The sequence below is a fragment of the Syngnathus typhle genome, linkage group LG7 (assembly GCF_033458585.1).
Source record: "Syngnathus typhle isolate RoL2023-S1 ecotype Sweden linkage group LG7, RoL_Styp_1.0, whole genome shotgun sequence".
In the NCBI taxonomy this organism is placed as follows: Eukaryota; Metazoa; Chordata; class Actinopteri; order Syngnathiformes; family Syngnathidae; genus Syngnathus; species Syngnathus typhle.
This window is the reverse complement of record NC_083744.1, coordinates 1,276,259-1,297,500: the sequence shown is the minus strand read 5'-3', so window position 1 is coordinate 1,297,500 and position 21,242 is coordinate 1,276,259. Positions and strand designations below refer to the sequence as shown.

Below are 21,242 nucleotides of genomic sequence, written 5' to 3'. Positions count from 1 at the left end.
ACACACACACACACACACACACACACACACACACACACACACACACACGGTAGCCATGATTGATGACGCAGTTCTAACACAGTGGCGCAGGTCGATGACGTTGCACGCACGTCCAATTTCTGTTGTTTTCGCACTCTTGCAGCCTGTACATTCTGACACTTCTACTAGGTGTACACTTCACCGAGGACCGTAGGGTGCGAATTTTTGAACAGATGACACGGCACACAAGATGAGCATTATATCACAATATTTTGTTTCAGCAGCGGTCGAACTAGCGTAAACATGTCTTTGAGTGTGTCCGGAATTTGTCTTCCCGTAGCATGCAGTTGGTTTGCTACTTTGATAGCTTGAATCAACCGTCTCGTCGTTAGCTTGTTGCTGGGAACACAATAGAGTCATTCGTAACACGTATGAATGAACGTAAACTTATAACAAATTATGGCTTTTTATGAAATTTATTCTCATCCCGCTTTGATTCGATACAAAGCAGGTGTTTGTACGAGCGCGACCTTGTTTGCCGTTGTGGTTGTGTGCCTCACTTACATCTCACCGCTACTGGTGGCGTACAGGAGCCAAGGTCAGTATCTTAAAGTTACGTGACTTAAATCAATCTGTTAAAATGTTGAGTTAAAATGAAAATACAAATACTTGTGGGGTCAAACCAATAGATTTCACCTTATTGTAGGTTTCTGGATGAAAAGAAACACTTATGAAGAACAAGCAGTAGTTCGGTTTCAGTATGAAACGTTGCTGGTGGCTGCAACAGATACAAATGGTGATTATGTGGGGTGGAGCACCTTTCACCATCTGAACGACATGCTCGGAAAGAAGCTGAGAATCCCTGCTGTCTCTGTAGGACATTTTTCCTCAACAATTTCCACAAATATATAATTCTTAGATTTTGTTTAATTGTTATCATGGTTTTAACCAATGCAATCCACAGGTGAGGGAAGAGGACCAAAACCAGGATGGAAAGTTGGACCGTCTGATTTTTCAACTGCAGTTACCCCTGAAGAATGAAGAAAATGTGTACAGTGTCCAGCTGCTCCTGACATTCAGCTACCAGCTCTTTGTATGTATTTAACATGATACAGTAAAACAGTAAAATAATTGAACATCTACACTAGACACCATCTGTAGCATGATTATAACTACTTTACTCAATTTGAGTCCAGAAAGCAGTGAGAATGCATTTTTATTTCACATTTAAAGCAGGACTAGACAACTTTTCGACCTTCATAAAATTTCCTGTGATGAAACATTGACTTACAACTAGTTGAATGGTACCATTGTCGTGCCCTTGCAGCGTCTGTATTGCATTTACTGGCACAAAAAAACTTTGAGGAGTATTGCAGTGTGCCTCACAAAAAACTACAAATCTTTACGACGTACATCACTTCGTTTCGTTGCAAAGATGGAAGTCGATGAAATCGTCTACGTGCGATTACTGTTGTCATTAGCGCCACAACATCCAAAAAAACGCCTGCAAGATGTAAAGATTTGAACCTGTAACATGCAGGATTGAAGCAGTTCCTTCACGGTGACTGTTTATGCCACTACATGCGTATGAGGCGCACTCCATCACGCATAATCTGTACTTTTGTCTTTCAAGGGATTCACGGCAATGCATGATATAGTATGATGAATAATGACACATGATGAATAGTAACTGCCTTGCTTCCTATTCTTCCCTCTCCATCGTACTAGGTGCTTAAGGAACATGCGGCTGGCTCGTGAGTAGGGTTGTCACAATACCAGAATTTCAGTAGTCGGTACCAATACCTATGATTTTCCACGATTCTCAATACTAATTTGGTACCACGGTAACAAAACAAAAGAATCCATGTACTTTTAAAATCACTAATCCATCTGCTATAGTGCACATAGGAGGCCCATCCCTTCCGCCGCTGCATATCAATGGAGAAGAAGTCCATTTTGTAAAATCCTTTACCTACCTTGGCTCCATAATCACCAGCAACGGCAACATGCTACCAGAAATAAATCGGAGACGTGCTCTGGCAGCCACTACCATGAAAACACTTTGGAAACCACTGTGGAGACATCACTCCATATCAAGAGAGACCAAACTAAGGATATATAACTCCTCAGTCTTGTCCATCCTCCTTTACGGAGCAGAAACCTGGCCTCTCAACAAGACCCAGGCTGCCAGAATCGATGGCTTTGACACCAGAGCACTGCGCACTATAGAGGGGATAAAATGGACAGATAAAGTCCCCAACTCTGTGCTGCGGGAAAGCACCCAACAACCCCCAGCATCCCACCTGGCAGCACAACGTCTGCTGCGCTGGTATGGCCATGTCAAAAGACTCCCCCCTGAATACCCGACTCGCGCTATCCTCAATTTCCAACCAAAAATTGCCGGCTGGAAACTACCTCGCGGTGCCCCCCGCACTCGATGGATCGATGCCGTCACCATGGACCTACATCACCTGGGCCTATCGCTAGCTGAACTTGAGCCCCTAGCACTGGACCGAACCAACTGGTGAAGACGAACTAAACTGATTGGCTTTACGCATGGTGGCACCCCAGTCGCTGAGCAAGAGAACTGATGATGATGATCTGCTATACCTAAGAAGGCTTGTGCACACACCCTCAAAATGTGCCCAAACTTAATTTTGCATATTTGAGCTTTTGTCTGCGTATTTTGTCTGACATTAAATACGTTTGGTAACCGTGTTGCCCCAGCTGACTCATGCTGAAATGACGGCACGTAGGCATTTTCGGGTTAACGTATTTATAAGGTAACATGGCACAACAGTGATAGTAAACAGACAAATCTATAATTGTTCCGGTTGCATTCTCCTCGAATGCAAAATATTTCCACACACGACTCTTTGAGCGACCTGGCTTCTCAACAGGCCGACGTGTTGGACTTCCACTCCCACTTGCTGAAGCCATTGTTATTAAAGACCGAAAGTTTTCTTCTTCTTCAGCACCGCTGACTACTGCTCTGTGCTGCACTGATGCGTATACTGCCCCTTTCATTTCCGGCAAGAATCCACACAGATCGCCGAGTGAAAAGTTAAATATTCGGTTCTGACGGTACCACAAAAAGCCGGTATTGACATAGTTTTTGCATGTTGGTACTGAATTGGTACCAGAAGTGTCAGTTCTTGTGACAGGTGCCTGACTGCGCATGTAACACAGAAGGACTGCTCGTCTACTCATCCTCAGCCAGCCAAGATATCGGGCACATTTTTTAGATAATCCATTGGGCAAAGGGTGTAACAAAGTGTAAAAAAGTACAGAGCCCTGGGACGCCAGGGTAGTGATTTTGTGAGCCCTGGTTTGATTGGTTGTTCTCTATGTGGCCTGGCGAGGGAATGAGCGACCAGGTGTCTGGCTGATTTCTGAGAGCCTTGGTGTGATTGGTTGTTCTCAATGTCCGTATTTGCCAACCACTTTGCGGCGGCACTGGTGGTGTGTGAAATTGTTCAATATTAATTAGAGTGCATTGTAAATAGGATTGCCAAACCACTGGTCAGTTAGCGCAAGGCCTGGTCAGCCACTTGCTGATCACCTATGCGTGGGTAATTGGAGATAGTTGAGATTTCATCTTGTGTCGGTCTGATTGTGTTGCATTGGCACATCCTCAATTTGCTGCTGGCTTATTGTCAAACTGGTAAAGAAAGGCTTGAAGTGGTTAGATCTCGGCGTGCCATATATTGGACAAATGGCTTGGTTGTATGTGAGATACTGGTCGGTGTGTTATAGTGAAGCGTGTGTTATAGTTTCTCTAATTTGGGTTTTGCTTCACCGACTGGACATACAGTGGGGCAAAAAAGTATTTAGTCAGCCACCAATTGTGCAAGTTCTCTCACCTACAAGATGAGAGATGCCTGTAATTTTCGTCATATGTACTGTCAATTGTGCACTTATCAAATGTAAGTGACCGGCTCTCCGTTTCAAGGGTAAAATTTTGTACTTGAACCCCTCTGCTGTAACGCAGTATGTAGGGGATACGTGAATTTATTTAAGCCGGTTCGGAGAGAGGATTCGTTCCGAGTCTCACCGCTGTTCAGGTAACTAATCTATCGCTAGATCAATTCCGTCTCTTCGGACACCAGTCCCGATGAAATCAAAGAAACCCGAGGGTTGAGTAACTACTTTGTTGAGACCCCGGCCGTCAGCAGCGGCTCTCTCTCCTATTAAGATTGTTGCTTTTGTTATCCGCTCGGAATAGTTTAGCGGTCTTTGTTAAGACCGCGGGAACTCGTTTATTTTCACTAGCGTACACTCACACTAGCTGAGCTTAAGATAACTGTTTCGAACCAGATCTGACACTCCTTGTCGGGATTAAAGCTGTCTTCACTTAAAAAAGAACTCAACGGTTTACAGTATGACTAAGATAAATGAAGAAAAGAGATATAAGGTTTATAAGATTGACATATCCTCACTATTTAATTTAATTCAGCGAGAAAAGATTAAGTCGTCACTCATAAAATTGAAATTATATGATTTAGGATCCTAGAAATTGAAGAAAAAAGATTAAATAGAAAATCACTGTCAATCGAAATCAAAAGATTAGATGTCAGCAGTTAGTCTCAAACCTAATGCTTCTAAACAATCCTTTAATCGAAATTTAATGATTTAGGATAATAGAAATGAAAGAAAAAAGGTTAAATAGAAAGTCACTGTTATTCGAAATTAAAAGATTAAATGTCAGCAGTTAGTCTTGAGCATAATACTTTTAAACAATCCCCTAATCGAAATTGAATGCTTCAAGATAATAGAAGTTAACGAAAAAAAGGTTTAAATAGAAAATCACTTTTATTCGAAATTAAAAGATTAAATGTCAGCAGTTAGTCTTGAGCCTAATGCTTCAAAACAATCCCCCAATCGAAATTCAATGATTTAAGATAATAGAAATTAAAGAAAAAAGGTTAAATAGAAAATCACTTTTATTCGAAATTAAAAGATTAAATGTCAGCAATTAGTCTCAAACCTAATGCGTCTCAACAATCCCTTAAATGAAAGTTAATGATTTAGGATAATAGAAGTTAAAGAAAAAAAGGTTCAAATAGAAAATCACTTTTATTCGAAACTAAAAGATTAAATGTCAGCAGTTAGTCTCAAACCTAATGCTTCTAAATCAGGGGTCACCAACCTTTCTTAAACCGAGAGCTACTTCCTAGGTACTGATTAAGGCAAAGGGCTACCAGTTTGATACACACTTCTGAAATAGCCAATTTGCTCAATTTGGCTTTCACTATGTGTTATTATTGTCATTTCAAAAGTCAAAGCCTGCTTTATTGTCAATCGCTTCATATGTCAAGACACACAAAGAAACCGAAATTACGTTTCCTCTATCCCACGGTGACGAGACACAGCACACGATAGACATACAAGTAAACGACACAAAATAAAAACAAGAAGGCACAAACAATAAATAATAAGAGTGATGAATAAATAAACAAATAACCCAATAAATAAGAGGAGGGAAAAAACGGAGCAAGTGTGCATACAGCAGACAGTAAGCATAGCGCAAAAGTACAGGACACTATGCAGAAAAAGGGAGAGAGTTCATGATCCTAACAGCCTGGAGTATGAAGCTGTTGGTGAGTCTGGTGGTGCGGGAGCGCAGGCTCCTGTACCTCTTCCCAGAGGGCAGAAGATCGAACAAAGAGTGAGCGGGGTGACTCGCATCACTCACAATCGCGGTCGCCTTGCGGGTGAGATGGGAGGTGTAAATGTCCTTCAAGGAGGGGAGTGAAGCACCAATAATCTTACCAGCCGTGTTCGCTATGCGTTGCAGGGCCTTCAAGTTGTAGTCAGTGCAGCTGCCACCCCAAACACCAATACAGCTGGAAAGGACGCTCTCAATGGTGCCACGGTAAATTGTAGTCATGACGGCCGGAGGAGCGCTCGCTCGCCTGAGTTTCCGCAGGAAGTACAGGCGGCGCTGGGCCTTCTTCGCCAATGATGCGGTGTTGGTGGACCAGGAGAGATCCTCACTGATGTGCACCCCCAGGAACCTGGGGCTGCTCACTCTCTCCACCACAGCACCGTCGATGGTCAGAGGCAGGTGTTGGGTGTGACCCTTCCGGAAGTCAACAACAATCTCCTTGGTCTTGTCGACGTTCAGCAGGAGGTTGTTGTCCCTGCACCACGTGGTCAGAAGGTCAACCTCCAGCCTGTATTGAGTCTCGTCTCCCTTGGTGATGAGACCCACCAGAGTCGTGTTGTCAGCAAACTTCACTATACGGTTGTCGCTGTAGGTTGCAGTGCAGTCATGCGTCAGGAGGGTGGAGCAGCGGACTGAGCACGCAGCCTTGGGGGGCCTCCGTGCTCAGCGTGATGCTGGCGGAGATTTTGTCGCCAACACGTACTACCTGTGGCCTCTGACAGAGGAAGTCCAGTAGCCAGAACTGAAGTCCACAAACAGCAATCTGACATACGAGTCCCTTCTCTCCAGGTGGGTGAGGGCCGAGTGGAGGGCGTCTTTGTGTTTTACGATGGCTTTACTGCTCCCACTTGCTTTCCTTGGAGACATGATTAAGAGTTACAGTTTTTTTACATGTATAATACGCAAAATTTAACTAATTTATTGTCCTAAAATCTTGGGTGCGTATTATGCATGGGTACAACAATTTTTGAAGAAAATCTCCCTCGAAATAAAACTTGAAATCACCTTCTTGTTTGTTGTCAATCGCGCATCACATTCGGCCATCCTGCCCAACACACTTAGTCAGTAAAATTGATAATTGACGACACATCGTTCGATGCGATGATGCAATCCTTGATGGTGTGTTATTGTCAAATATTGTTTGTTTTTTAATCTCCATCGCAGACCGGAATATCATACGGAGATCGCCATGACAGTATGCGCAGAACGGATGCGCAAGACACGTCAGCTATATAAAAAGCGAGAGTTGAGTTCTCTACCTATTAGTTTCAATTCACAGTTTAATTAGCGGTTTCAATCCGCAAATAACAAAATGCGTATTACAGGTAATATTTTATTTCACAACACTTTGCCTTGTTCCTTTCGTCTCTGCTGTTCACTTCAAACACGCTCCATACGAATGCAATGCTCTTGTATCAGACACTTGCTCGATCACCTGCTCGTTTGCTGTCACAATGTACCCTACACAAATCCGAAACATTTGTTGCGGCTCCGAGTCACGACGAGGGGCAAGTTTTGGTTTCCAAGGGTGTTTTTATTCCTCTTCAACTTTTCTCCCATACTGAGCCGCCTTTTTCACATGTCCGCACGTCACTTTCCTCTCTTTTCATTTTAACCTAACTGATTGCGGTGGTGCCTTTATGGGCAGTCGGAGAAACCAGCAAAAGAAATACATCCAGCCTAGTTAAGAAATCACCAGAAAGATCACCATGACAATTGTGAATAATAAATAAATAAATATTATATATATTATATTCAGTGCCTTGTGAAAGTATTCGGCCCCCTTGAACCTTTCAACCTTTTGCGACATTTCAGGCTTCAAACATAAAGATATAAAAGTTTAATTTTTTGTCAAGAATCAACAACAAGTGGGACACAATCGTGAAGTGGAACAACATTTATTGGATAATTTATACTTTTTTAACAAATAAAAAACTGAAAAGTGGAGCGTGCACTATTATTCTGCCCACTTGCGCTAATACCTTTGCTGCAATTACAGCTGCAAGTCGCTTGGGGTATGTCTCTATCAGTTTTGCACATCGAGAGACTGGAATTCTTGCCCATTCTTCCTTGCAAAACAGCTCGAGCTCAGTGAGGTTGGATGGAGAGCGTTTGTGAACAGCAGTCTTCAGCTCTTTCCACAGATTCTTGATTGGATTCAGGTCTGGACTTTGACTTGGCCATTCTAACACCTGGCTACGTCTATTTGTGAACCATTCCATTGTAGATTTGGCTTTATGTTTTGGATCATTGTCCTGTTGGAAGATAAATCTCCGTCCCAGTCTCAGGTCTTTTTCAGACTCCAACAGGTTTTCTTCCAGAATGGTCCTGTATTTGGCTCCATCCATCTTCCCATCAATTTTAGCCATCTTCCCTGTCCCTGCTGAAGAAAAGCAGGCCCAAACCATGATGCTGCCACCACCATGTTTGACAGTGGGGATGGTGTATTCAGGGTGATGAGCTGTGTTGCTTTTTATGGATATCTTTGAGAAATGGCTTTCTTCTTGCCACTCTTCCATAAAGGCCAGATTTGTGCAGTGCACGACTGATTGTTGTCCTATCGACAGACTCTCCCACCTCAGCTGTACTTATCTGCAGTTCATCCAGAGTGATCATGGGCCTCTTGGCTGCATCTCTGATCAGTCTTCTCCTTGTTTGAGATGAAAGATTGGAGGGACGGCCGGATCTTGGTAGATTTGCAGTGGTCTGATACTCCTTCCATTTCAATATAATTGCTTGCACAGTGCTCCTTGAGATGTTTAAAGCTTGGGAAATCGTTTTGTATCCAAATCCAGCTTTAAACTTCTCCACAGCAGTATCTCGGACCTGCCTGGTGTGTTCCTTTGTCTTCATGGTTCTATCTGCGCTTTGAACAGAACCCTGAGACTATCAAAGAGCAGGTGCATTTATACGGAGACTTGATTACACACAGTTGCATTCTATTTATCATCATCAGTCATTTAGGACAACATTGGATCATTCAAAGATCCTCACTGAACTTCTGGAGTGAGTTTGCTGCACTGAAAGTAAAGGGGCCGAATAATATTGCACGCCCCACTTTTCAGTTTTTTATTTGTTAAAAAAGTTTAAACTATCCAATAAATTTCGTTCCACTTCACGATTGTGTCCCACTTGTTGTTGATTCTTGGCAAAAAAAATAAAATTTTATATCTTTGTTTGAAGCCTGAAATGTGGCCAAATGTTGAAAGGTTCAAGGGGACCGAATACTTTCGCAAGGCACTGTATATTATTATAATAATAAATAATTGTGATAAGTAACTGGAACATCACTCAAATATTGGTGATCCCGTTGAGAGTCTCACATATTTCTTCACTATCGAGTTTGCTACTGCATGCGCAGTGATACTGACTGGCAGAATAACATCCGGTTGTTCCCAAAGATGATCTTTTTTCTGAAATAATTTTACGTTTACGGACTTATAAGTAGGAGTCAAAATTTGGGTGCGTATTATACATGGGTACACGCTTTTTTCCAGCATCGACATGCCATTTTTAGGGTGCGTATTATACATGGGGGCGCATTATACATGGAAAAAACGGTAATACAATCCTCAAAGTAACGAAAATACAATAACAACGGTCGGGTTTTCCCGGGTACCTCCCGGCTCATCTCGCGAGGTTCGACCTCCGAAGTTTGTTCGACAACCAAAGCAAAAAAATTTCGAATTTTAATTTCGAATTCCGATTTGTTCGAGAACCAAGACGTTCGAAAACCAAGGTTTGACTGTAAAATAAATAGATGCAGCTCACTGACAAGTGCCGCCATTTGAGCTAACTTTAGAACAGTCCTGCGGGCGACTCGTGCGGTCCTCACGGGCGACCAGGTGCCCGCGGGCACCGTGGTGTTGACCCCTGTTCTAAATAATCCCCCAATCAAAATTTAATGATTTAATTTAAAAGTTAAAGTTCCATGTCAATCGAATTTAAAAATCAGCATTTATTATAGAAAAAGACTAAGCAATATAAGTCTTAATTATTCTTACAAACAAGATTGAATTCACTCACCAAACTCATGTCTTCTGTATTGTCTGTTCTCGAAGTTCTCTCGATTGTAAAGCTCAAAAAGTGTGTAAAAAGAGGATATATATCTTAAAAAACAAATGTCTATTTGATGGAACAAGTGAGTGATCAGATCAGCTAGTTCCAAAATCTCTATAAAAATCAAAGTGGCCACAGAGAAGAGAAGCGCGGTCCTAAATTGGCATTCTTTTTCTCTATGCTTGCCCTTTTCTCTTCTCCTTTCCAAAGCTCAAATTTTGAATAAATCCAAATTGAAGATAGTATAAATTCATTCTAACAGACCCTGGGTTAATCTAAGTAAGAATGAAAAATCTATCTTTTAATAAAGGACGTTTAGCGCACTCGGACAGCATCTCATCCCTTTGGACCAAAAGAAGCCTCGCCCTCTGTTGGATCACCTTTTTATACAGATTTGGGCTCAGTCCTCTTCCCATGACTATTTTGAAAATAGACTGAGGCATCCACCTGCTTGTGCAACGTGCCTTGTCTTCCGGAAGATGTCCATCTTCCGAGAGATGCTTTTGTGTTCCCAGAGATTCTCATCCTGATTCTCATGGATGCTCCTCACAGAAGCAACACTTGCTCAGAGATGCTTCATCGACTCCCTAATTTTCCGACGCTTAATTTAGCGTGCGACGTCCGTTACCTCGTGTCAGCGTAACATCTGCCGCGACCTGCTTTCACTCATGTTCCATCAAAAAGCACTCCCTCCCCTCTCTGCTCAATTCTCAGTACATTCATGTGTAAGTGACACATCATTGCCACATTTATGTTGAAGTGACACATTATTGCTAAATTCATGTTTAACCTTTGTTAACATTACAATTTATAACGTGTTCTCAAATTAATTCAACAACTAATCATCTTTTGTGCACAGAATACTTTATTACAAACAAAATATAATAGGTCTATTTCAGCTTTTCTACTTGTGGTTAACATGATCTACGAACCGGACAGTGCGTAACTGCTGTGTGCTCGTGTTCACTGAGACTTGGTTGACTGTCAGCATTCCAGACTCTGCTGTGCATCTGGAGCGGCTAGCATGCTATCAGGTGGACCGGGCCATTGTAAAAGGGGGATAATCGCGAGGAGGGGGAATATGTGTCTACATCCGTGACGAATGGTGCCGGGACTCTGTAGTTGTATGCAAGCACTGCTCGCCACTGGCGGAGTTTGTGATCATTAAGTGCCGTCCTTTTTATCTGCCAAGGGAATTTACTGCGATTCTGCTAGTCGCGGATCGCGGCTCTTAGTGAACTGTACCAGGCTGTCAGTGAACAACAGACGGCGCACCCTGACGGATTCACCATCTTCGCTGGGGATTTTAATCATGCTAACCTGAAGTCTGTTTTTCCGAGGCTTCACCAGCATGTTAATTTTCCAACACGTGGTGACAGCTTCCTGGACCTCGTCTACTCTACACATAAAGGAGCTTTCAAAGCCGCCCCACTCCCCCATCTTGGACTTTCTGACCATATCACTGTTATGCTTTTGCCCGCATACAGACAAATGGTGAAAGCATCCAGGCCGGCTCGCAAGCGGGTAAGAGTGTGGCCTGAGGGTGCCTCTGATGCGCTTCGAGACTGCTTTGGCACTACTGACTGGGAAATGTTTAAGCAGGTGGCCATTTGCAACAATCGGACAGACATAGAGGAGTATACTGACTCTGTTTCCTCTTACATCACGAAGTGCATTGATGATGTGACCCACACAAAATTCTTTGTCAATCGGGCTAACTGGAAGCCATGGCTGAAAGGTGCTGTCCTCAGGCTGCTGAGGGCCAGGGACAAAGCCTTCAGAGCGGGGGATGAGGCTGGCTTGAGAACAGCGAGGGCCGACCTGTCCCGGGGCATCAAGCAAGCGAAAAGGGCATTCTCTTGCAAGATCACCGCCCACTTCAAGGACAGCAGGGACGCACGGAGCCTATGGCAGGGCATTCAGACCATCACGGACTACAAGCCCGCGCCGCAGAGCTGTAAGGGCGACATCCATCTGCTCAACGATCTGAACCGCTTCTTTGCTCGCTTCGACGCTCAGAACAGCACTTGTCCGCTGAAGACCCCTCCCCCTCCACACGAGCAGCCCCTGTGCCTCTCTGCCGATAGCGTGAGTAGGGCACTTGCCGCTATCAACACCCGTAAGCCGGCGGCTTACGTAGCCCTGACAACATTCCAGGTCGAGTGCTGCAGGACTGCGCTGGGGAGCTGATTGGCGTCTTCACGGACATCTTTAACATTTCCCTGCAGCAGGCCATCGTCCCTTCCTGTTTCAAGGCTGCCACCATCGTACCTGTGCCGAAGAAACCTGCTCCGTCCTGCTTCAATGACTACCGCCCCGTGGCACTGACGCCCATCATCATGAAGTGCTTTGAGCGGCTTGTCATGGAGCACATCAGATCCATTCTCCCCCCCCACCACCACCACCATAGATTTTTCTTCTTCATGACAGGGGTTCACTTTGGCCTGGGGAGTTACGCTCAGCATTCACTTTTAAGATATCTGGCTCTTTGGCCTGGGGAGTTAAGCTTAGCATTCACTTTAAAGATATCTGGCGCTTTGGCCTGGGGAGTTAAGCTCAGCATTCACTTTAAAGATATCTGGCTCCATCTAGCGTTGTGAATGGGTATAATGTCTAGACCCCGAATGTAAGGAGACCCCTACTTTTTCAGTCTTATTTCAATGCAAAAAAACACAGTCTTATATTCAGGCCAATACGGTAAATGTTTTTTTTTTTTCACGAGTCCAAGCAGACTGAACTGGACCCAAAGTCATGAGCACAAAACAAAGAATTGAACTGAACCATGTATTTAGTCAACTCTGTGTGTGAGAGCAGGGCTGTGGACTCGGTTCGGACTCGGGGACTCGGACTCGGTCGGACTCGGACTCGGTGCTGATTTTGACCGAGTCCACCGAGTCCGACAATAAAAAAAAGAGGCAAGACGCAGCCAGAGAGTGTCAGGTTACAGTCAGCGTGGTAGGAGTTGGAAGAAGCAGTAAAAACTCCACCAAACTCATCGTAATGACCCGTGATATATGTTATATCCTTACTATTTTCCAGGTTCTTAGATAGCAAGAATAGGTCGGACAACGACGTGAATGATAACTGCTTTATTCCTTACTCACAGTGCGTTCACAGGGCGTTCCACAACAACACAGAATGCCCATCCCACTTCCGGGGTTTTTCCACTACAGAATTTGAGTTAGCCCAAAATACACAACATCTCTTCCCCTCTTACAATGAACGTGCATGAACAACATAGTCTTATGCACTTATAACTTGACATCTTCAAGATGTATCAATAACTACCGTTAAACAATTATCATATATGGTCCAGACAATTATGACAATAATATTCCCATGAAACCTTAACTTTGGGTGAGGGTGGACTACCTCGAATTATACCGAATTATGGCAAAAAACCGATGTCGTACGGCGAATTTGAATTTAAAGACATCAAATGAGAATAATCCTTTATAAAAATTAAAATTGACTGACGCAAACGTGAGTTCTTCATGTTTTTGTTGAAAACAACATAGTGCTGACGCCGTACGACATGGGTTTTTCGCTTTCCAAATAAGGGGTCGTCACTAATTATTTGTGTTTAGATAAATGTCTGAGCTATAATGGTGTAATTAATGATTAAAACGTGAAAGTATCCGTTTATTGTATTCGTTTATATGTTTAATAAAGACAAAGCCATCACAAAACTGTTGTAATTATTTAGATTCTGATCTAAATTAGCCTTGAATAAAGACTAAGCAGTCACATGACTTAACAGAAAAAATGGACAGCCGGACTCAGACTCGGACTCGGACTCATGGTCAAGAGGCCGGACTCGGACTCGGTGCAAAAATCCGACCGAGTGTGTGTGTCTGAGAGTGAGAGTGAGTGAATTTGCGTATGTGGACAGTACTTTGCCACCGTAACATTAGTTGTTTTGGCACTGCCGTAGCAATTATACAAACACATTTTTTACAAAAATGGCAGACCTTCAAAAAAGAGCTGTAATTTTATGTGAAAACAATTCATACTGTACATCTTTGCATTTAGTTTTTTTGTCCATCTACCTGTTAGCAAGCTCCTACTTTAAATGGCCAGAAGCTATTTTCCGAGAATTTTTACCACAAATATTTACTAAAGCAGCACTATTTGTACATTTCATCAAGACCTACCAAAAATTACCTATTTAGCTATTTAATTTGGCAAACACTGTGCCAAGAAAAATTACTTACATTTTGTGATTTACTAAAAGTTGGAGACTTATTTAATTGCCCAAGACCGACAAAAGGTCTCTAAACTTATTAGGAAGTTGGCCGTTTTTAATATACTTTCATATCTTGCTTCCTTTTTGGCCTTTTATAGAGATCAAAAATGTTTTTGTCAGTCATTTTTAATTTGATGTAATTCATTTACCGTTTTTTTCCATGTATAATGTGCCCCCATGTATAATACGCACCCTAAAAATGGCATATCAATGCTGGAAAAAAGCCTGTACCCATGTATAATACGCACCCGAATTTTTTATTTTTTTATTTCATTTTTTTAAGTCCCAATGATCGTCACACACGTATCTGGGTGTGGTGAAATTTGTCCTCTGCATTTGACCTATCCCCGTGTGATTTTGATCCATCCCCTGGGGGAGAGGGGAGCAGTGAGCAGCAGCGGCGCCGCGCTCGGGAATCATTTGGTGAGCTGACCCCCCAATTCCAACCCTTAATGCTGAGTGCCAAGCAGGGAGGCAATGGGTCCCATTTTTATAGTCTTTGGTATGGGCTTAACTAGGCTGGATGTATTTTTTTGTTGGCGTTGATTTCTCCGACTGCCCGTAAAGGCACCACCGCGATCAGGTTAAAATGAAGAGAGGAAAGTGACGTGCGGACATGTGAAAAAGGCGGCTCTGTATGGGAGAGAAGTTGAAGAGGAATAAAAACACCCTTGGAAACCAAAACTTGCCCCTCGTCGTGACTCGGAGCCGCAACAAATGTTCCAGATTTGTGTAGGGTACATTGTGACAGCAAACGAGCAGGTGATCGAGCAAGCGTCTGATACGAGAGCATTGCGTTCGTACGGAGCGTGCTTGAAGTGAACAGCAGAGACGAAAGGAACAAGGCAAAGTGTTGTGAAATAAAATATTACCTGTAATACGCATTTTGCTATTTGCTGATTGTATTAAACTATCACATTCATTGTCAGTCAAGAAGAGAAGAGGACTATTCGCATCGGATCCATAGTGCGCATGCGCAGTGATACTGCCTCCGTATGACGTCTAGTCCGCGATGGAGATTAAAGAACAAACAATATTTGACAATAACACAGGTTTCTGTTCCTGTTTTTGGTAATGTCACCCTTTCTTTTTGTTCCACGTCTTTGTCGGTCAGTCCTGTTGTTGGTTTTGTTAGAGAGTTATGTTAGTTTACCAAGTCTGTGTTTTGAGTTCCTCCAATGAACCCTGGTCCAAGCTGCACTTAGTCGCCCTGCTCCTTTCCACACTCCATCCGTGACAAGATTTTCTTCAAAAATTGTTGTACCATGATTTTCTTAAAAAAAAAAAAAGAAATTAAAAAAAAAAGAAAAAAGTTAAAAAAATTGTACCCATGTATAATGCGCACCCCGGATTTTAAGACAATAAATTACCGTTTTTTTCCATGTATAATGCGCAAAATTTAACTAATTTATTGTCCTAAAATCTGGGGTGCGCATTATACATGGGTACAAAAAAATATATAATTTTTTTTTTATCCGGAGATGATATGGAGGCCGCCATTACAGATGCGCTTTCTTCTCTGGTGTTCACTTCAAACACGCTCCATACGAACACAATGCTCTCGTATCAGACGCTTGCTCGATCACCTGCTCGTTTGCTGTCACAATGTACCCTACACAAATCCAAAACATTTCTTTGCTATCGAGTTTGCTAGCGCATGCGCAGTGATACTGACCGGCAGAATAACATCCGGTTGTTCCCAAAGATTATCTTTTTTCTGAAATAATTTTACATTTACGGACTTAAGTAGGAGTCAAAATTTGGGTGCGTTTTATACATGGGTACAGGCTTTTTCCAGCATCAACATGCCATTTTTAGGGTGCGTATTATACATGGAAAAAAACGGTAGTTAAATTTTGCGCATTATACATGGAAAAAAACGGTAAATAAAATTAAAATCCCAACGTCCCAGTACCCCATGGTGGCCATGGCTGTGAGAGGCTTGAAAGCTGCTCGTAGCTCTAGTTATAGCTGGAGTGTAACTGTTGTTGCTGGACCTGTAGTATGTGCTGTATCTTATTTGGCAATTTCAAAGTTGCACCTGAGGGGTATTCTAGAAAGCGGGTTATGTGAAAATTCTGAGTAAATTAACCCTGAAATGAGGGAAACTCTGAGTTATCCGTTCCAGAAATAGAGGTAACTTAAACTCTGGGTCAGTTACTGTGGTAACTTACTCTGTGAACATAACCTGCTCGCTGGCAGGTTTACTATAAGAGACCCAGAATTTCAACCTGTCTCCTCCCACACAAAGAAAACGGTTAATCATGGATTGGCAATTCATTCAAAATCCCATCAACATCGAAGCCGTAATACCGTTTTTTTCCGTGTATAGTGCGCCCCCATGTATAATACGCACCCTACAAATGGCATGCTGATGCTGGAAAAAAGCTTGTACCCATGTATAATACGCACCCAATTTTTATGAATTTTTAAAAAAAAAATTTTTTGTTGGTAGCAATGTCTCGGTTCTGCGACTGAGTAGTCTTTGTACTGGGCTGCTTTCCAGAACCTGTGACGGTGTGTTCCGGTGGTCTAGAAGAGCCAGATAAGGATCACTATCGGCTGTTTTGGCTTTGATAAGAAGTTGTTTGGCTGTCTTAACGGCTGATTCAGCCTTGCCGTTGCTCTGTAGATAGCCAGGTGATGAAGTCATAAGCCAAAAACTCCACCGTTCACTGAATTTTTTAAAGTCCTGGGATGCATATTGTGGCCCATTGTCTGAGACCACCGTATCCGGAATGCCTTGGCGCGCAAAGTGACCTTTAAGTTTCTTTATCACCGTGGTCGACTTCGTGTCCGGCAAGTAGTCCAGTTCCCAAAAGTTTGAAAAATAATCCACAGTGATGAGATATTCTCTGGCGTCCAGAACGAAAAGATCCGTACCCACCTTAGCCCAGGGTCTGTGCGGAACATCATGTGACTTCAATGTTTCTTTCTCCTGTTTATTGTCCATTGACCTGCAGATTCCACATTTAGCAACATATTGCTTGACCTGATCATTCATGCCCTGCCAGTAGACACATTCTCTAGCTCTCCGTAGGGATCCCTCAACGCCAAGATGAGATGAGTGCGATCGCCCAGTGATGTCCGACCTCAGAGTGTCCGGAATGACAGCACTCTTCCCCTGGAAGACTACCGTTTTTTTCCGTGTATAGTGCGCAAAATTTAACTAATTTATTGTCCTAAAATCTGGGGTGCGCATTATATATGGGTACAAAAATTCTTTAATTTTTTGTTTTTAATTTTTTTTTTTTTTTTTAAGACCCAATGATCGTCACACACGCAGGGAGGCAATGGGTCCCATTTTTATAGTCTTTGGTATGGTCTTAACTAGGCTGGATGTAATTTTTTTTGTTGGCGTTGATTTCTCCGACTGCCCGTAAACGCACCACTGCGCTCCGTGCGCGCACGGGAAAGAGGCGGCTCTGTATGGGAGAGACGTTGAAGAGGAATAAAAACACCCTTGGAAACCAAAACTTGCCCCTCGTCGTGACTCGGAGCCGCAACAAATGTTTCGGATTTGTGTAGGGTACATTGTGACAGACAGCAAACGAGCAGGTGATCGAGCAAGCGTCTGATACGAGAGCATTGCGGTCGCATGGAGCGTGTTTGAAGTGAACAGCAGAGAAGAAAGGAACAAGGGGCAAGTTTTGGTTTCCAAGGGTGTTTTTATTCCTCTTCAACGTCTCTCCCATACAGAGCCGCCTCTTTCCCGTGCGCGCACGGAGCGCGGTGGTGCGTTTACGGGCAGTCGGAGAAATCAACGCCAACAAAAAAAATTACATCCAGCCTAGTTAAGACCATACCAAAGACTATAAAATGGGACCCATTGCCTCCCTGCGTGTGTGACGATCATTGGGACTTAAAAAAAAAAAAAAAAAAAAAAAAATTTAAAAAAGAAAATTAAACATTTTTTGTACCCATGCGCACCCCAGATTTTAGGACAATAAATTAGTTAAATTTTGCGCACTATACACGGAAAAAAACGGTAATTCTAAACACTTTACGTCGTGAGAGATTCTTCCGACCCAGATTAGATTTATCATTTCTAGAAGAATATATTTTCGAACGGTACCGCTTTTCTTTGAACAGTTTAATTTATCTCAATAACCTTCTCCTTGAATGGGATGCCTGATGGTGTAGTGCAGCGGTGGCCAACCCGCGGCTCGCGGGCCGCATGCGGCTCTTTGGGTGGTTTCATGCGGCTCTTTTACGTTCATATCAACATTTGTGTTAATTTTTCGTGCGTATTTGCTTCGCTTGAGTTCAATATGGTATTTTGGTCAAACACGCATGCGCGTGAAGTGAAATCCCGCAAAGGAGGAGGGAAAAACCCATTTGAGGAGTGTCAATTTCGCTCTCAAAATGGCAAGGAAAAAATTCACAGCTAAACGAATATATGACAATGAACACAGGGCAGAGCGATTGGTTTTGCTGGCTTTTTAATGAATGCCGACTGTGACTACAGGGGCCCATTAGGTCCAGAAAAGCTGACAAGACGCTAACCCAGGGGTGGTCAACCCGGCCAAAATGGCAAGGAAAAAAAGTCACAGCTAAACGAATATATGACGATGAACACAGGACGTTTTTAACAGAGTTAAAGTTGTTTTTTGTTGAACGCTATGGCAAGCCATTCTGCCTGATATGTCGGACGTCAATAGCGCATTTAAAAGCTTCAAATGGTCAGCGCCACTTCAGCTCACTTCATGCCAATATCGATAAGGACTTTGCAAAAGGGACTGAATTTCGCAAGCACAAGTTTGGACACTTTGAAAAGTCAGGCAGAAAAGTAGGTACAGTTTTTCAAAAAAATTACGAAGCACTCAGAGACTGTCACACTTGCATTGTTTCAACTGGCTTGGAACATTGCACAGGCTAAAAAGCCATACAATGAAGTGGAGTTCGTTAAAAAATGCCTCAGTGACGTTATTGAAATCTTGTCTCCTGAAAACGACAAACTAAAACTAATGGTCTGTCCCGCCACACATAGTAAGTGAAAAAACTTATGTTTTTGTTTGTGGAATTTGTTGAACTGAGAGTTTGTCTGTGTGAGATAATGCACACAATGTTCATTGTTGAAAATGTGGTCTTTGGTCTGTGGTTTTAGTACTGTAGGAGTCAATTTGTCATTATCATGTTGGTGCGTGACATAATAATGTCACACATAGTAAGTGAAAAAACGTATGTTTTTGTTTGTGGAATTTGTTGAACTGAGAGTTTGTCTGTGTGATATAATGCACACAATGTTCATTGTTGAAAATGTGGTCTTTGGTCTGTGGTTTTAGTACTGCCGGAGTCAATTTGTCATTATCATGTTGGTGCGTGACATAATAATGTCACACAATAAATTTGGGTGAGCAGAGGTGTGTGTGTGTGTGTGTGTGTGTGTATGCGCGTGTTTGTGTGTGTGTGTGTGTGGGGGGGGGGGGTTCATGTGTGCTCATGTGTATGATGTGGCTCTTTGCGATGACACGGTAAAAAATGTGGCTCTTAGTCTCTGACTGGTTGGCCGCCCCTGGTGTAGTGGTACACTTGCCTGTCTTGTGTACAGGCACCCCAAGTTCGATTCCCACACACAGCAAAGGCATTTTTTTTTAATAACATCGGGAATTATTTATATTTATAATTACTTTTTTCAGTTGGCTGAGGAGAACTCAATGTTTGTTTTAAAATAGTATTTTAATGAGTGTTGGTGTAGGTTACAGTGTCACATTTTAAATGACTACGATAGGTATTGTCAAACGCGCACTTTTTATTAAAGTGCCTCCGGCTCCCCTGTAACGGGTTGAGTAAGCCGGGGCGAAGGGACTCGTCCGTAGCTGACCACCCGAGTTAAATTAATTCTATTAGAATCAATCTAGTTTCTATACGACGCCAATCCCGCTAAAGTCATCCGACGCGCGAGCCGAGTAACTCAATTCGAGACGAGTCGTCGAAATGACTGCGCCGTAATGATGGCTCCCTTCGGTTGTTTGATGCTGGTATTACGTTACGGATATTTTTTAGATGCCTTTGTTAAGACCTCAAGGATTCGTTAATTTACTAGAGCACCCTCGCCCTAGCTGAGCTCAAGATAACTTCTTCGAACCAGATCTGACAATTCCTGATGTTAAGGATTAAAGCTGTCTTCACTTAAAAAATAATTGAACGGATTTAAAGAATGACTATGATCGGGAAATAAAGACATTTTAAAGTTGTAATTACCGCATATAAAACCATGCTCAACATAGTTAATACGAAATAATCGATAACCGAATTAAGGCTTAAGAAGAGATTTAATGAATAAGCAAGAAAAAGAATTACAAGTCGAGAAAACAAAAAACTCACCCACACAGAACAAAAGAGGAGACTTAAGGCCTAAAATCCTATTTGGTTGAACAAGTCGAGTGATCGGCTCTCCTTTGTTCCAAAATCCGAATTTTGTTTAAAAAAGAGGAAAGGTCTGGCCGTGAGGAGCCTAGTCAAAAAAGTAAAATTGGCGACTTCCCCTTTCTGCCGGGAGCGGCTGTCTCCTCTGCCTTCCTCGAAGCTTAAAATTTGACAAAGTCCAATTCGAAGACTCTGGAAATTCATTTTAGTAGATTTTGGTTCAATCTCAAAAAGAAGGAAAAATCCATCTTCGTTCGTTTACTCCGGGCAGCGTCACGGCCATCGCCCTGACCAGGAAGAAGCGCGCCCGCTCTGTGTCCGGGCAACATATTTATAGGCTTCTGGCATTACCTCATCGTAATATGTGGTGCAACACTGGTTGTCTTGGTAACCTTGCTTCAAGCAGCAATCACCGGAAACAGATGTTTCCTGTTTTGCTCGTTCTTTCTTTTAGTATTTGCCCTTAATCTCTCCTCTCAACTTAATACATTCAGGTATGGATGGAACACCAATGTTAAATACAGGTTGGACAAAACATTGCAACATGAATCACATATATCTTGTCTAATAAAGATTAGTCTCAACACATAATAGTACTTTTTTTTTTTCGTTTGGCGCCGCGGTAGTGGCGACACGTTTGCAGCAGCTCCGTCGACTCGTCTGTATATTGTCTCGTTTTATATGTTCTTTTTTTACTCTCTTTTCTTTTTTTTCAGTCCTGTGCTTTCTTTTTACCGGGCAGAAACATGTTTGCGAAAACAGTGAGGCTGGCCGTCTTATTTTATCTATTTTTCACCTGGTTCATCATCCCAGCAACCGCCGAAGCAGGCAGTAAACGCTCCATTGTTTACACCCGTGGTCAGCTGTTAGCCCTCTGTAGCCAAGGGAAGCTAACAGGCTACAAGCCCAATGTTTCCCCCG

The 21,242-nt window shown here is 42.8% G+C and overlaps 2 protein-coding genes across 2 annotated transcripts in view; one reads left to right on the top strand and one right to left on the bottom strand.

Annotated features, from left to right (window-relative positions):
* The first annotated feature begins 75 nt into the window (after nt 1-75).
* The window catches only part of tmem231 (transmembrane protein 231), a 79,039-nt gene continuing 57,872 nt past the window's right edge, over nt 76-21,242 (top strand). The window contains exons 1-3 of the mRNA XM_061283684.1: nt 76-577; nt 686-852; nt 944-1,072. Of these exons, the coding sequence (XP_061139668.1) occupies nt 439-577; nt 686-852; nt 944-1,072 (435 nt within the window). The 5' untranslated portion in view covers nt 76-438. The remainder of the gene's footprint in view (nt 578-685; nt 853-943; nt 1,073-21,242) is intronic.
* Nucleotides 1,004-7,195, bottom strand: LOC133157279 (uncharacterized). Its single transcript, XM_061283685.1, has 2 exons — nt 6,354-7,195; nt 1,004-6,233 (listed from the first exon to the last, which is right to left on the bottom strand). The coding sequence occupies exons 1-2, from the start codon at nt 6,512-6,514 to the stop codon at nt 5,522-5,524; spliced, it is 873 nt and encodes a 290-aa protein (XP_061139669.1). The 5' UTR covers nt 6,515-7,195; the 3' UTR covers nt 1,004-5,521.